The sequence below is a fragment of the Tachyglossus aculeatus genome, chromosome 2 (genome assembly GCF_015852505.1).
Source record: "Tachyglossus aculeatus isolate mTacAcu1 chromosome 2, mTacAcu1.pri, whole genome shotgun sequence".
In the NCBI taxonomy this organism is placed as follows: domain Eukaryota; kingdom Metazoa; phylum Chordata; class Mammalia; order Monotremata; family Tachyglossidae; genus Tachyglossus; species Tachyglossus aculeatus.
The window spans coordinates 142649625-142664179 of NC_052067.1; the positions used below are offsets into that span (position 1 = coordinate 142649625).

Consider the following 14555-nt stretch of genomic DNA (forward strand, 5'->3'; position numbering starts at 1 on the left):
TATTATCATTATTGTTATGATCCCTACAAGATTTGAATAGGAATCCTCACCAAGTGACAGACGTTCCATTTTCTGCATTATTCAACCCCTTCAACCTCAGGTCCTTCACATCTTGATAGTAATGGAATTGATTGAGCTCCCATTGGGAGAAATGCACTTTACTAGTAATAATTGGGGTATTTGTTCAGTGTTTATTTTGTGCCAAACGCTCTAATGAGCACCAGGTCACCTGCAAGAAATCATTTTTTGTGGTATTTGTTAAGGGCTTACTTTGTGCCAGGCACTGTACTAAGCGCTGGGATAGATAAAGGCAGCATGGCCTAGTGGAAAGAGCACCGGCTTGGAAGTCTACGGTCATGGGTTCTAATACCATCTCCTCCGCTTGTCTGCTGTGTGGCCTTCGGCAGTGTGGATCAGTGGGAAGAGCCCGGGCTTTGGAGTCAGAGGTCATGGGTTCAAATCCCGGCTCTGCCACTTGTCAGCTGTGTGACTTTGGGTAAGTCACTTCACTTCTCTGGGCCTCAGTTACCTCATCTGCAAAATGGGGATTAAGACTGTGAGCCTCACGTGGGAGAATCTGATCACCTTGTAACCTCCCCAGCGCTTAGAACAGTGCTTCACACATAGTAAGCGCTTAGTAAATGCCATCATTATTATTATTATTATTATTATTATTATTATTATTCAGCAAGTCACTTCACTTCTCTGGGCCTCAATTACCTCATGTGTAAAATGGGGATTGAGACTGTGAGCCCCACGTGGGACAACTTGATTACCTTGTATTTATCATAGTGCTGGGCACATAGTAATAATAATAATAATGATAATAATGGTATTTGTGCAAAGCACTGTTCTAAGCACTGGGGAGGTTACAAGGTGATCAGGTTGTCCCATGGGGGCTCACAGTTTTAATCCCCATTTCACCGATGAGGTAACTGAGGCACAGAGAAGTGACTTGCCCAAAGTCACACAGCTGACAGTTGGCGGAGTCGGGATTTGAACCCATAACCTCCGACTCCAAAGCCCGTGCTCTTTCCACTGAGCCACGCTGCTTCTCCAAGTATTTGTTAAGGAAGCACTTAACAAATACTACCATTATTATACAGGCTAATCAGGTTGGACACAGCACAGTTCCTGTCCCACAAGGGTTACACAGTCCTAATCCCCATTTTACAGATGAGGTAGCTGAGGCCTAGAGAAGTGAAGTGACTTCCCCAAGGTCACCTGGCAGACAAACGGCAGAGCCAGGATTAGAATCCAGATCCTTCTGATTCCCAGGCCCGGGCTCTAGCAATAATAGGCCATGCTGCTTCTTATATAGCAACTCAATTTGCTTTATCCACCCTGGCTCTTAGTAAAGTGCCTGGCACATAGTAAGCATTTAATAAATAATAATAACAAAAATGGTATGTGTTAAGCACTTACTGTGTGCCCAGCACCATTCTAAATGCTGACCATCATTATTATTAATATTTAGTACATCACCTAGTACGATGCAACAAAGGATAACCGTTTTACATGCTCCATCTGACTGGGAATGTGGGTTCCACCTTTGAAGCCAACTTTCACTCTAGTGTGAATTTCACAGTCAGTAGATGTCACCTTCAACTATAAAGGACGGTTGTAATAAGAATAATGATGGCATTTGTTAAGCGCTTACTATATGCAAAACACTGTTCTAAGCGCTGAGCACTGTTGTACATGATTACAAGAAAATCAAGTCCCTGTCCCACCTGCGCTTCACAGTCTAAGTAATGGGAAAAACAGATATCAAATCCCCAATTAATAATCAATCAACCGTCTTATTAATTGACCAGTTACCTTGTGCAGAACACTGCACTAAGCACTTGGGAGAGTACAGTGTGGCTCAGTGGAAAGAGCTTGGGCTTTGGAGTCGGACACCATGGGTTCAAATCCCGGCTCCTCCACTTGTCAGCTGTGTGACTTTGGGCAAATCACTTCACTTCTCTGGGCCTCAATTCCCTCATCTGTAAAATGGGGATGAAGACTGTGAGCCCCTCATGGGACAATCTGATTACCTTGTATATACCCCAGCTCTTAGAACAGTGCTTTGCACATAGTAAGCGCTTAACAAATACCAATCAATCAATCAATCAATCAATCGTATTTATTGAGCGCTTACTATGTGCAGAGCACTGTACTAAGCGCTTGGGAAGTACAAATTGGCATCACATAGAGACAGTCCCTACCCGATAGTGGGCTCACAGTCTAAAAGGGGGAGACAGAGAACAGAACCAAACATACCAACAAAATAAAATAAGTAGGATAGAAATGTACAAGGAAAATAAATAAATAAATAAATAAACAGAGTAATAAATATGTACAACCATATATACATATATACAGGTGCTGTGGGGAGGGGAAGGCGGTAAGGCAGGGGGATGGAGAGGGGAACGAGGGGGAGAGGAAAGAAGGGGCTCAGTCTGGGAAGGCCTCCTGGAGGAGGTGAGCTCTCAGCAGGGCCTTGAAGGGAGGAAGAGAGCTAGCTTGGCGGATGGGCAGAGGGAGGGCATTCCAGGCCCGGGGGATGACGTGGGCCGGGGGTCGATGGCGGGACAGGCGAGAGCGAGGTACAGTGAGGAGATTAGTGGTGGAGGAGCGGAGGGTGCGGGCTGGGCAGTAGAAGGAGAGAAGGGAGGTGAGGTAGGAGGGGGCGAGGTGATGGAGAGCTTTGAAGCCCAGGGTGAGGAGTCTCTGCCTGATGCGCAGATTGATCGGTAGCCATTGGAGGTTTTTGAGGAGGGGAGTGATATGTCCAGAGCGTTTCTGGACAAAGATAATCCGGGCAGCAGCATGAAGTATGGATTGAAGTGGAGAGAGACACGAGGATGGGAGATCAGAGAGAAGGCTAGTGCAGTAGTCCAGACGGGATAGGATGAGAGCTTGAATTAGCAGGGTAGCGGTTTGGATGGAGAGGAAAGGGCGGATCTTGGCAATGTTGCGGAGCTGAGACCGGCAGGTTTTGGTGACGGCTTGGATGTGAGGGGTGAATGAGAGAGCGGAGTCGAGGATGACACCAAGGTTGCGGGCTTGTGAGACGGGAAGGATGGTAGTGCCGTCAACAGAGATGGGAAAGTCAGGGAGAGGACAAGGTTTGGGAGGGAAGACAAGGAGCTCAGTCTTCGACATGTTGAGCTTTAGGTGGCGGGCGGACATCCAGATGGAGATGTCCTGAAGGCAGGAGGAGATGCGAGCCTGGAGGGAGGGGGAGAGAGCAGGGGCAGAGATGTAGATCTGGGTGTCATCAGCGTAGAGGTGATAGTTGAAGCCGTGGGAGCGAATGAGGTCACCAAGGGAGTGAGTGTAGATTGAGAACAGAAGGGGACCAAGCACTGAACCTTGGGGAACTCCCACAGTAAGAGGATGGGAGGGGGAGGAGGAGCCTGCAAAAGAGACTGAGAAAGAACGACCGGAGAGATAAGAGGAGAACCAGGAGAGGACGGAGTCTGTGAAGCCAAGGTCAGATAACGTGTTGAGGAGAAGGGGGTGGTCCACAGTGTCAAAGGCAGCTGAGAGGTCGAGGAGGATTAGGACAGAGTATGAGCCGTTGGATTTGGCAAGCAGGAGGTCATTGGTGACCTTTGAGAGCGCAGTTTCCGTGGAATGAAGGGGACGGAAGCCAGACTGGAGGGGGTCGAGGAGAGAGTTGTTGTTGAGGAATTCTAGGCAGCGCGTGTAGACAACTCGTTCAAGGAGTTTGGAAAGGAATGGTAGGAGGGATATGGGACGATAACTAGAAGGTGAGGTGGGGTCAAGAGAGGGTTTTTTTAGGATGGGAGAGACATGGGCATGTTTGAAGGCAGAGGGGAAGGAACCAGTGGAGAGTGAGCGGTTGAAGATGGAAGTTAAGGAGGGGAGAAGGGATGGAGCGAGAGATTTCATAAGATGAGAGGGAATGGGGTCAGAAGCACAGGTGGCCGGAGTAGCACTTGAGAGGAGGGAGGAGAGTTCCTCTGAGGATACCACTGGGAAGGATGGGAGAGTAGCAGAGAATGTTGAGAGCCGGGGGGTTGGAGAAAGGGGGGAAGAGACTTTGGGGAGGTCGGACCTGATGGATTTAATTTTGTTAATGAAGTAGGAGGCCAGATCGTTGGGGGTGAGGGAAGGAGGCCCTGCTGAGAGCTCACCTCCTCCAGGAGGCCTTCCCAGACTGAGCCCCTTCTTTCCTCTCCCCTCGTCCCCCTCTCCATCCCCCCGTCTTACCTCCTTCCCTTCCCCACAGCACCTGTATATATGTATATATGGTTGTACATATTTATTACTCTATCTATTTATTTATTTATTTATTTTACTTGTACATTTCTATCCTACTTATTTTATTTTGTTGGTATGTTTGGTTCTGTTCTCTGTCTCCCCCTTTTAGACTGTGAGCCCACTGTTGGGTAGGGACTGTCTCTATGTGATGCCAATTTGTACTTCCCAAGCGCTTAGTACAGTGCTCTGCACATAGTAAGCGCTCAATAAATACGATTGATTGATTGATTGATTGAGGAGGGGGAGGAACCGGGGGCCTGAGAAGGGAGTTGAATGTACGGAAGAGCTGGCGGGGGTGATGGGCATGGGTGTCAATAAGGGAGGAGAAATAGTTTTGTCTGGCAGAAGAGAGGGCTGAGTTAAGGCAGGAAAGGATAAACTTGAAGTGAACGAGGTTGGCATGGTGTTTAGACTTTCGCCAGCAGCGTTCGGCAGCTCGAGCATAAGAGCGAAGGAGGCGGACAGTGGCAGTGATCCAGGGCTGTGGGTTAGTGGTGCGAGAGCGGCGAAGGGAAAGGGGAGCGAGCGAGTCTAGCTGAGTAGAAAGGGTAGAGTTGAGAGCAGTAATCTGATCATCAAGACTGGGTAGAGAGGAGAGGGCGGCGAGGTGGGGTGTGAGGCGCTCCGAAAGATGGGTGGGGTCCAGAGAGCGGAGATCTCTGTGAGGGAGTAATACGGATTTACAGGGGAAAGGAGTGTGAGTGAAGAGGCAGGTGAGAAGATTATGATCAGAGAGAGGGATCACAGAGTTGGTGAGGGTGGACACAGTGCAGCGGTAGGAGATGATGAGGTCGAGGGTATGACCAAGTTGGTGAGTGGGTGAGGTGGGGTGGAGGAAGAGGTTGGCAGCGTCAAGGAGAGATAGAAGGCGGGCGGCAGAGGAGTCGTTAGGGATATCCATGTGGATATTGAAGTCTCCAAGGATCAGAGTGGGCATGGAGAAGGAGAGAAGGAATGTGAGGAAGGGGTCAAAGTCGTTAAAGAAGTTGGAAGTGGGGCCCGGAGGGCGGTAGATGACGGCTACAAGAATCTGGAGGGGGTGGTAGAGGCGAATAATGTGGGCTTCAAAGGAGGGGAAGGAAAGGGAAGGGGGAGGAGGGATAGTGCGAAAGCGACATTGGGGGGCGAGAAGGAAACCGACACCTCCTCCTTTTCCAGTGAGTCTGGGGGAGTGGGAGAAGAAGAGGCCTGCACTGCAGAGAGCAGCAGAAGAGACCGTGTCGTCCGACGACAGCCATGTTTCAGTTAGGGCGAGGAGGAGTAGAGAACTGGAAAGGAAAAGGTCCAGGATGAAAGGAATCTTACTTAAAACGGAGCGGGGGTTCCAGAGGCCACACTTGGCATCAGCTGTCGAGGGTGGGGAGGGAGTGGGAAGGGTGCGAGGGGTGGGGAGGGTTTGGATTGGGATGAGTTGGCGGGGGCCTGGGCGGGGAGAGTGGGAAGGGGGGGTGGCGATGGGAAAGGAGAACTGGGATGGGGTGGGGGCGGGGAGAAGGGGAGGAGGGGGGGTCGGGAGGGAGAAGCAGAGGACCTGCGCTGGTACAGAGGAATCCTTGGTAGGGGTTGAGGGGGAGCGGTCTTGGTGGGTGAGAGGGAGGGAAACAGCTGGGTGGGAGAGGGGAAGGGGAAGGTGAGGAATGGGAATGGCAGTTGGGAGCAAGGGAACTGAAAGTTCATGGTGAGGTCAGCAGGGCGAGTGACAGTACAGTGGGGGGTTAACAATTGAGATGCAGAAGCAATAAAACAGTAGCAATGATAAAAGTAGGCGATGGCATCACAGGGTGTAGTTGAGCAATCAATATGCTATGGCAATAATAGAATTGGCAAACAATGATGCCACAGAGAGCAGATACAAACTATTAAGAGCTGGAGTAGGGTGGGCCAGTTAAGGGGGGTCAGGGAGCAGAGATACCTGGGGAGGGGAGCGAACAGTCAACTAGCATGGGAGGGCTGAGGAGGTGTGAATGAGGTTGTCGTTAATGTAACATGTAACATGGTGCGAACAAGGTGCTAACAAGGGCTTTTTACCTGGGGGCGGGCGGGGGTAGAGTCAGTCAGGACCGGACCGGGAAGGGGGGGGGGATGAGGGGCACTTTACGGAAGGCCTCCTAAGTGGGGGGGGGTGGAAGCAGGCGGGGCGTCCGTGGGGGCGCTGAGATGGCGGGAGGGTGGGCGGCCAGGCCTCTCGGGAACGGAGTCACGGGCGTCAATGGCGACGCTCTGAGGAGAGGAGCCTTCCGGGAGCGGCAAGTCCTCGCGGGGTGATGGCGGGGTGATACCAACATTATTATTATTATTATTACAGTTCAACAGAGTTGGTAGAACTTACCCTTGCCCACATGGAGCCTACGGTCTATTATTGTAATTATCATTATTATTAATTGTATTTATTGAGCGCTTCCTGTGAGCAAAACACTGCAGAGGGAGAGATGGACATTAATACAATGAATGACAGATGTGGACATAAGTGTTGCGGAGCTGAAGGAGAGGTGAATTCATTCATTCATTTATTCAATCGTATTAATTGAGCGCTTTCTGGGTGCAGAGCACTGTACTAAACGCTTGGGAAGTACAAGTCAGCAACACAAAGGTCACAGCCCTGAGGGTGACACAGAAGGGAGTGAGAGAAGAGGAAATGAGGGCTTATTTGGGGAAGACTTCGTGGAGGAGAGGGGCCTTCGGTAACGCTTGGAATCAGGGGGAGAGTCATTGTCTGTGGCATTTGAGGAGGGAGGGCGTTCCAGGAAAGAGGCGGATATGGGCGAGGGGTCAGCAGTGAGATAGGTGAGACTGAGGTAAAATAATCAATCAATCAATCAATCATATTTATTGAGCGCTTACTGTGTGCAGAGCACTGTACTAAGCTCTTGGGAAGTACAAGTTGGCAACATATAGAGACAGTCCTTACCCAACAGTGGGCTCACAGTCTAAAAGGGGGAGACGGAGAACAAAACCAAACATACTAACAAAATAAAATAAATAGAATAGATATGTACAAGTAAAATAAATAAATAGAGTAATAAATATGCACAAACATATATACATATATACAGGTGCTGTGGGGAAGGGAAGGAGGTAAGATGGGGGGGATGGAGAGGGGGACAAGGGGGAGAGGAAGGAAGGGGCTGAGTGTGGGAAGGCCTCCTGGAGGAGGTGAGCTCTCAGTAGGGCCTTGAAGGGAGGAAGAGAGCTAGCTTGGCGGATAAGAAAGTTGGCTTTAGAGGAGCGAAATGTGCCGAGCCAGGTTGTGATGGGAGAACAGCGAGGTGAGATAGGAGGGGGCGTGACGGGGAAAAGGACATTAATGTACATAAATTAATAAATAGATGAGTAAATGAATAAATAAATAATTAGCGATATCTATGGTTTTGGGGGGGGGCGGGGTTGGGTGGGGGAAGATTCATTCATTCATTCAGTCGTATTTATTGAGGGCTTACTGTGTTCAGAGCACTGTATTAAGCGCTTGGGAAGATGAGTCAGGAGCATTGACTGCCGCTGGCTTGGCTTACCTGCCGAGATGACGCTGGTGCAGCTGGGAGAGCATCAGCCCACCGTCCAGACAGTAGCCGCCCCGAGAGCTCCTGGCTCAAGACACCCCCAAAAATTCCCGTTGGAAAATAGCACGTGGCCTCCCTTCCCATCCACCAAGACCAGAGAGCCAGGACAGGACCTATTAATCCAGTGCTCTGCACACAATAAGCACTCAATAAATATGACTAATTGATTGACTGAGAAGAGTCCAATACAGCAGAGTTGGTAGACACATTCCCTACCCACCAGGAGCTTCCAGTCTAGATGGAGTTTGTCCCTTTCTGATTTCTCCCAGAATGTGGCTCTCTCTCATTCTTTCATTCATTCAATTGTATTTATTGAGCACTTACTGCGTGCAGAGCACTGTACTAAGCGCTTGGGAAATCCAAGTTGGCAACATATAGAGACGGTCCCTACCCAACAGCGGGCTCACAGTCTAGAAGGGGAAGACAGACAACAAAACAAGACATATTAACAAAATAAAATAAATAGAATAAATATGTACAAGTAAAATAGAGTAATAAATATGTACAAACATGTATACATATATACAGGTGATATACACATTACAGCGCCAGGCCCATAGGAAGCGCCTAACAAATGCCATGATGATTATTATTAGTAATAAATAATCACAACTATTATTACTTAAACCTTCTCTTACATCTGCAGGTGTATCCCAGGCACCCCCTCCCCCCTCACACCCCACCCGCAGGGAAGGGAAACTGAGGCTCGTTCACTCGCTTACTCGTATCTATCCCTTAGCTTAGAACAGCGCTTGGCACATAGTAAGCACTTAATGATTTGCACATAGTAAGTGCTTAATAAATGCCATTATAAAAACAAAACAAATACCATTATTATTATTATTATTATTATTATTATTACTTTCAGCCATTCGATGGTATTTAATGATGATGGTATTGGTTAAGTGCTCACTATGTGCCAAGCACTGTTCTAAGCGCTGGGGTAGATAAAAGGCCAGCAGGTTGTCCCACAAGGGGCTCACAGTCTTAATCCTCATTTTACAGAAGGGGGAACTGAGGCCCAGAGAAGTGAAGTGGTTTGCCCAAGGTCACACAACAGACAAGTGGTGGAGCTGGGATTGGGCTCTTCCCGCTGCTTCTCCAGTGAGCGCTTACTGTGTGCAAAGCACTGTACTAAGCGCTTGGGAGAGTGCAGTATCATCATCATCAATCGTATTTATTGAGTGTTTATTATGTGCAGAGCACTGTACTAAGCGCTTGGGAAGTACAAATTGGCAACATATAGAGACAGTCCCTACCCAACAGTGGGCTCACAGTCTAAAAGGGGGTGACAGAGAACAAAACCAAACATACTAACAAAATAAAATAAATAGAATAGATATGTACAAATAAATAAATAAATAAATAGAGTAATAAATATGTACAAACATATATACATATATACAGGTGCTGTGGGGAAGGGAAGGAGGTAAGAGAGGGGGATGGAGAGGGGGACGAGGGGGAGAGGAAGGAAGGGGCTCAGTCTGGGAAGGCCTCAGTATGACAACCAGCAGACACATTCCCTACTCACAAAGAGCACACAGTCTAGAGGAGGAGACACGGTCCCCGAATCCTGCATTCCACTCCAAATTAAGTCAGTTCAGTCACTTGCACAGAGACGGTCCTTTCTCTGCTGGTCAACTTCTCACCTCCCTCCGCCACCCGGGAAACGTGCTCTCTTCCTCCCTTCAAAGCCCTACCGAGAGCTCACCTCCTCCAGGAGGCCTTCCCAGACTGAGCCCCCCTTTCCTCTGTTCCTCCTTCCCTCCTCATCACCCCACTCCCTCCCTCTGCCCTCCCCCCTTTCCCTCCCCACAACACTTGTGTTTATTTGTACATGTTTATTACTCTATTTTATTAATGATGTGTATATAGCTATAATTCTATTTATTCTGATGGTATTGACACCTGTCTACTTGTTTTCTTTTGTTGTTTGTCTCCCCCTTCTAGACTTTAAGCCCATTGTTGGGTAACGACTGTCGCTATCTGTTGCCAAATGGTACTTTCCAAGCACTTAGTACAGTGCGCTGCTCACAGTAAGCACTCAATAAATACGATTGAAGAAGTGCTCTGCTCACAGTAAGCACTCAATAATAATAATAATGATGGCATTTGTTGAGCGCTTACTATGTGCAGAGCACTGTTCTAAGCACTGCGGGGGAATACAAGGTGATCAAGTTGCCCCACGTGGGGCTCGCAATCAATCCCCATTTTACAGATGAGGTAACTGAGGCTCAGAGAAGTTAAGTGACTTGCCCAAGGCCACACAGCCGTCATGTGGTGGAGCCGGAATTCGAACCCATGACCTCTGACTCCAAAGCCCGTGCTCTTTTCACTGAGCCACGCTGCTTCTCATATAAATACGATTGAATGAATGAATGAATTACTTCTAGAAAGTCAGCTTAATGTCCGTGGCTGCTGTTTCTGCGTGACTGCAAACTTTGACTCTCTGAAAGAAGTCCTTTAAGACTTTAAAAATGTAAATGGAAATTGTGAAAACATATGCACTAACAACACACACCTTTGACTATTCAAAATAGAGAACATCTACAGTTCAGTGTTTTGGAGATACTGAGATTTGTGGGCAGGGAATGTGTAATAATAAATGGTAATGATAATAATGGTATATGTTAAGCACTTACTAGATGCCAGGCACTGCGTTAAGCTCTGGGCTGGATACAAGCAAATCGAGTTGGACACAGTCCCTGTCCCACGTGGGGCTTGCGGCCTTCTAGACTGTGAGCCCATTGTTGGGTAGGGACCGTCTCTATATGTTGCCAACTTGCACTTCCCAAGCGCTTAGTACAGTGCTCTGCACACAGTAAGTGCTCAGTAAATATGATTGAATGAATGAATGAATCCCCATTTTACAGTTGAGGGAACTGAGGTACAGAGAAGTGAAGTGAACTGCCTAAAGTCACACAGCAGACAGTGAGCCTGATGTGGGCAGAAATTGACTCTATTTGCTGCCAAACTGTACCTTTCAAGTGCTTAGTGCAGTGCTCTGCACAAGGTAAGCTCTCAGTTAATACGAATGAATGAATGAAGTGGCGGAGTCGAATTTAGAACCCATGACCTTCTGACTCCCCCTTCTAGACTGTGAGCGCTTTGTAGGCAGGAACTGACTCTATTTGTTGCCGAACTGTACTTTCCAAATGCTTAGTACAGTGCTCTGTACACAGGAAGTGCTCAGTCAATACGTGAGCCCACTGTTGGGTAGGGACCGTCTCTATATGTTGCCAACTTGTACTTCCCAAGCGCTTAGTACAGTGCTTTGCACACAGTAAGCGCTCAATAAATATGATTGATTGATTGATTGAATGAATGAAGTGGCGGAATCGGGATTAGAACCCATTTCCTTCTGACTCCCCCTTCTAGACTGTGAGCCCACTGTGGGCAGGGATTATCTCTATTTGTTGCCGAATTGTACTTTCCAATCAATCAATCAATCAATCGTATTTATTGAGCGCTTAGTACAGTGCTCTGCACACAGTAAGTGCTCAGTCAATATGATTGAATGAATGAATCATTGGAAGAATCATTCTAGTGTCCTCTAAAGCACTTAATACAGTGCTCCACCCACAGTAACCACTCAATAAATATGATTGGCCTACTGAGTGACTCCTGGTGTCCTCTCGGTGCCCACATGTACATATTTATTACTCTATTTTCTTAATGATGTGCATACATCTATAATTCTATTTCGATGGTATTGACACGTCTATTTGTTTTGTTTTGCTGTCTCTCTCCCCCTTCTAGACTGTGAGCCCGTGTTGGGTAAGGACGGTCTCTATCTGTTGCCCAGTTGTACTTTCATTCATTCACTCATTCATTCAATCGTATTTATTGAGCACTTACTGTGTGCAGAGCACTGTACTAAGCGCTTGGGAAGTCCAAGTTGGCAACCTATAGAGACGGTCCCTACCCAACAGCGGGCTCACAGTCTAGAAGGGGGAGACAGACAACAGAACAAAACATATTAACAAAATAAAATAAATAGAATAGTAAATATGTACAAGTAAAATAGAGTAATAAATCTGTACAAACATATACACAGGTGCTGTGGGGAGGGGAAGGAGGTAAGGTGGGGGAGGAGGGGGAGAGGAAGGAGGGGGCTCAGTCTGGGAGGGCCTCCTGGAGGAGGTGAGCTCTCAGTAGGGCTTTGAAGCGCTTACTACAGTGCTCCGCACACAGTAAGTGCTCAATAAATACGATTGAATGAATTGAATGAATGTCGTCTTCTCCATCTCCCAGGCCGGGAAAGGCATCCTGCGGGTCATCAAGGCCACCCCCGATGCTGTAGCCGACGTGGTTCCTGTAGACATCGTCATCAACCTGACCCTGGCCGTGGGGTGGTTCACCGCTGTCCACAGGTAAGTAGCAGCCTCGCCTGGGAGTCCGAAGACCTGGGTTCTAATCCTGATCCGCTGTTGGGCTACCTTGGACAAGTCACTTCCCTTCCCCAAGCCTCAGTTCCCTCATCTGTAAAATGGGGAAAAGGGCTCGGGGCCCCACATAGGATGGATACTGTGCCTACCCTGATTTGGTGGTCTCCACCCCGGCGCTTAGTACGGTGCCTGGTCCATAGTAAGCACTTAACAAATACAACAGTTATTATTAGACTATTAAGTAGGGGCCCACCACCGGGGAGATTTATTCATTCAATTGTATTTATTGAATGAATTCATAATGTATTCAATAAATGTATTTATTGAATGAATTCATAATGTATTCAATAAATGTATTTATTGAATGAATGAATGAATGAATGAACTGAGCGCTTACTGTGTGCAGAGCACTGTACTAAGCGCTTGGGAAGTATAAATCGTTGCCCACCACCCAGGAGATTCATTCATTCAATTGTATTTATTGAGCCCTTACTGTGTGCAGTGCACTGTACTAAGCGCTTGGAAAATGTATTCAGGTATACATATATACCTGTATATATGTATATATGTTTGTACGTATTTATTACTCTATTTATTTTACTTGCACATATCTATTCTATTTATTTTATTTTGTTAATATGTTTTGTTTTGTTCTCTGTCTCCCCCTTCTAGACTGTGAGCCCACTGTTGGGTAGGGACCGTCTCTACATGTTGCCAACTTGTACTTCCCAAGCGCTTAGTACAGTGCTCTGCACACAGTAAGCGCTCAATAAATATGACTGATTGATTGGTAGTACAAATCGGCAACATTTAGAGACGGTCCCTACCCAACAACGGGCTCACAGTCTAGAAGGGAGATCCAGGAGCTTGGAAGCGTCTCTGTTAGATTTTCATTTGTTCTTTCAATCGTATTTATTGAGCGTTTACTGTATGCAGAGCACTGTACTAAGCGCTTGGGAAGTACAAGTCGGCAACATATAGAGACGGTCCCTACCCAACAATGGGCTCACAGTCTAGAAGAAATCTAGATTTTCTCAGGAGGAGTCTGGACCTGCATTCCAGACCTGAGGGATGCTGCTTGTAATAATAAGCAGAGGGATGCCGCTTGTAACAATAATAATAATTATTATTAATAATTAAAAGTTAAGCGTTTCATTCAGCAAATGAGCTTGGGCAAGTCACTTCACTTCTCTGGGCCTCAGTTACCTCATCTGTAAAATGGGGATTGAGATGGGGACCCCCACATGGGACAGGGACTGTGTCCAACACGATCTGCTTGTATCCACTCCAGAGCTTAGTACAGTCCCTGGTACATAGGTGCTTAACAAATACCATTATTATTATTATTAATCATTCAATCACATTTATTGACCACTTACTTTGTGCAGAGCCTAGTACTAAGTGCTTGGGAAAGTACAGTGCAGCAGTGAAAAGAGACAATCCCTGCCCGCAATGAGCTCACAGTCTATCCACCCCAGTGCTTAGTACAGTGCCTGGCACATAGTAAGTAACCAATATCATAATTATCATTATTGTTAGAGGGAGGGGAGACAGACATCCTGTCGGTAGCAACACCGACAGATTCATAGATATGGGGCAGTCAATTGCACCCTCTTTTTATTTGGGCTGGGGTCCCCCTGGGGTGGGGGAAACTGAGGCTGGGACAATGCCCACCCCCACGCTGCTGATGGGGTACTCCACAGCCCTGGCTCACCCTACAGAGAGAAGGTCTTGTCCTCCTTGCCCCTGCAACGGGGGGGAATGGGGAGAGACAGTGAGCCCTCTCGGGAAGCCCCTCCATGCCAGGTGCTGTACTAAGCGCTGGGGTAAATAGAAGCTTATCAGGTTGAACCCAGTCCCTGTCCCACATAGGGCTCACAGTCTCAATCCCTATTTTTCCAGATGAGGAAACTGAGACCCAGAGAAGTGACTTGGCCAAGTTCACACAGCCGACAAGTGGCTGAGCTGGGAATAGAATCAATCAATCAATCAATCGTATTTATTGAGCGCTTACTGTGTGCAGAGCACTGTACTAAGCGCTTGGGAAGTTGGCAACATATAGAGACAGTCCCTACCCAACAGTGGGCTCACAGTCTAAAAGGGGGAGACAGAGAACAAAACCGAACATACTAACAAAATAAAATAAATAGAATAGATATGTATGATTAAAATAAATAAATGAATAGAGTAATAAATCTGTACAAACATATATACATATATACAGGTGCTGTGGGGAAGGAAAGGAGGTAAGATGGGGGAAGGAGAGGGGGACGAGGGGGAGAGGAGAGAAGCGTTAAGTACAGTGCTCAGCACACAGTAAATGCTCAAATAATAC

At 47.4% G+C, this 14555-nt stretch overlaps 1 protein-coding gene across 1 annotated transcript in view; it reads left to right on the forward strand.

Annotated features, from left to right (window-relative positions):
* Positions 1 to 14555, forward strand: part of FAR2 (fatty acyl-CoA reductase 2) — a 59075-nt gene that overhangs the window by 23622 nt on the left and 20898 nt on the right. The window contains exon 6 of the mRNA XM_038742340.1: positions 12087 to 12205. Coding sequence (XP_038598268.1) covers positions 12087 to 12205 — 119 coding nt within the window. The remainder of the gene's footprint in view (positions 1 to 12086; positions 12206 to 14555) is intronic.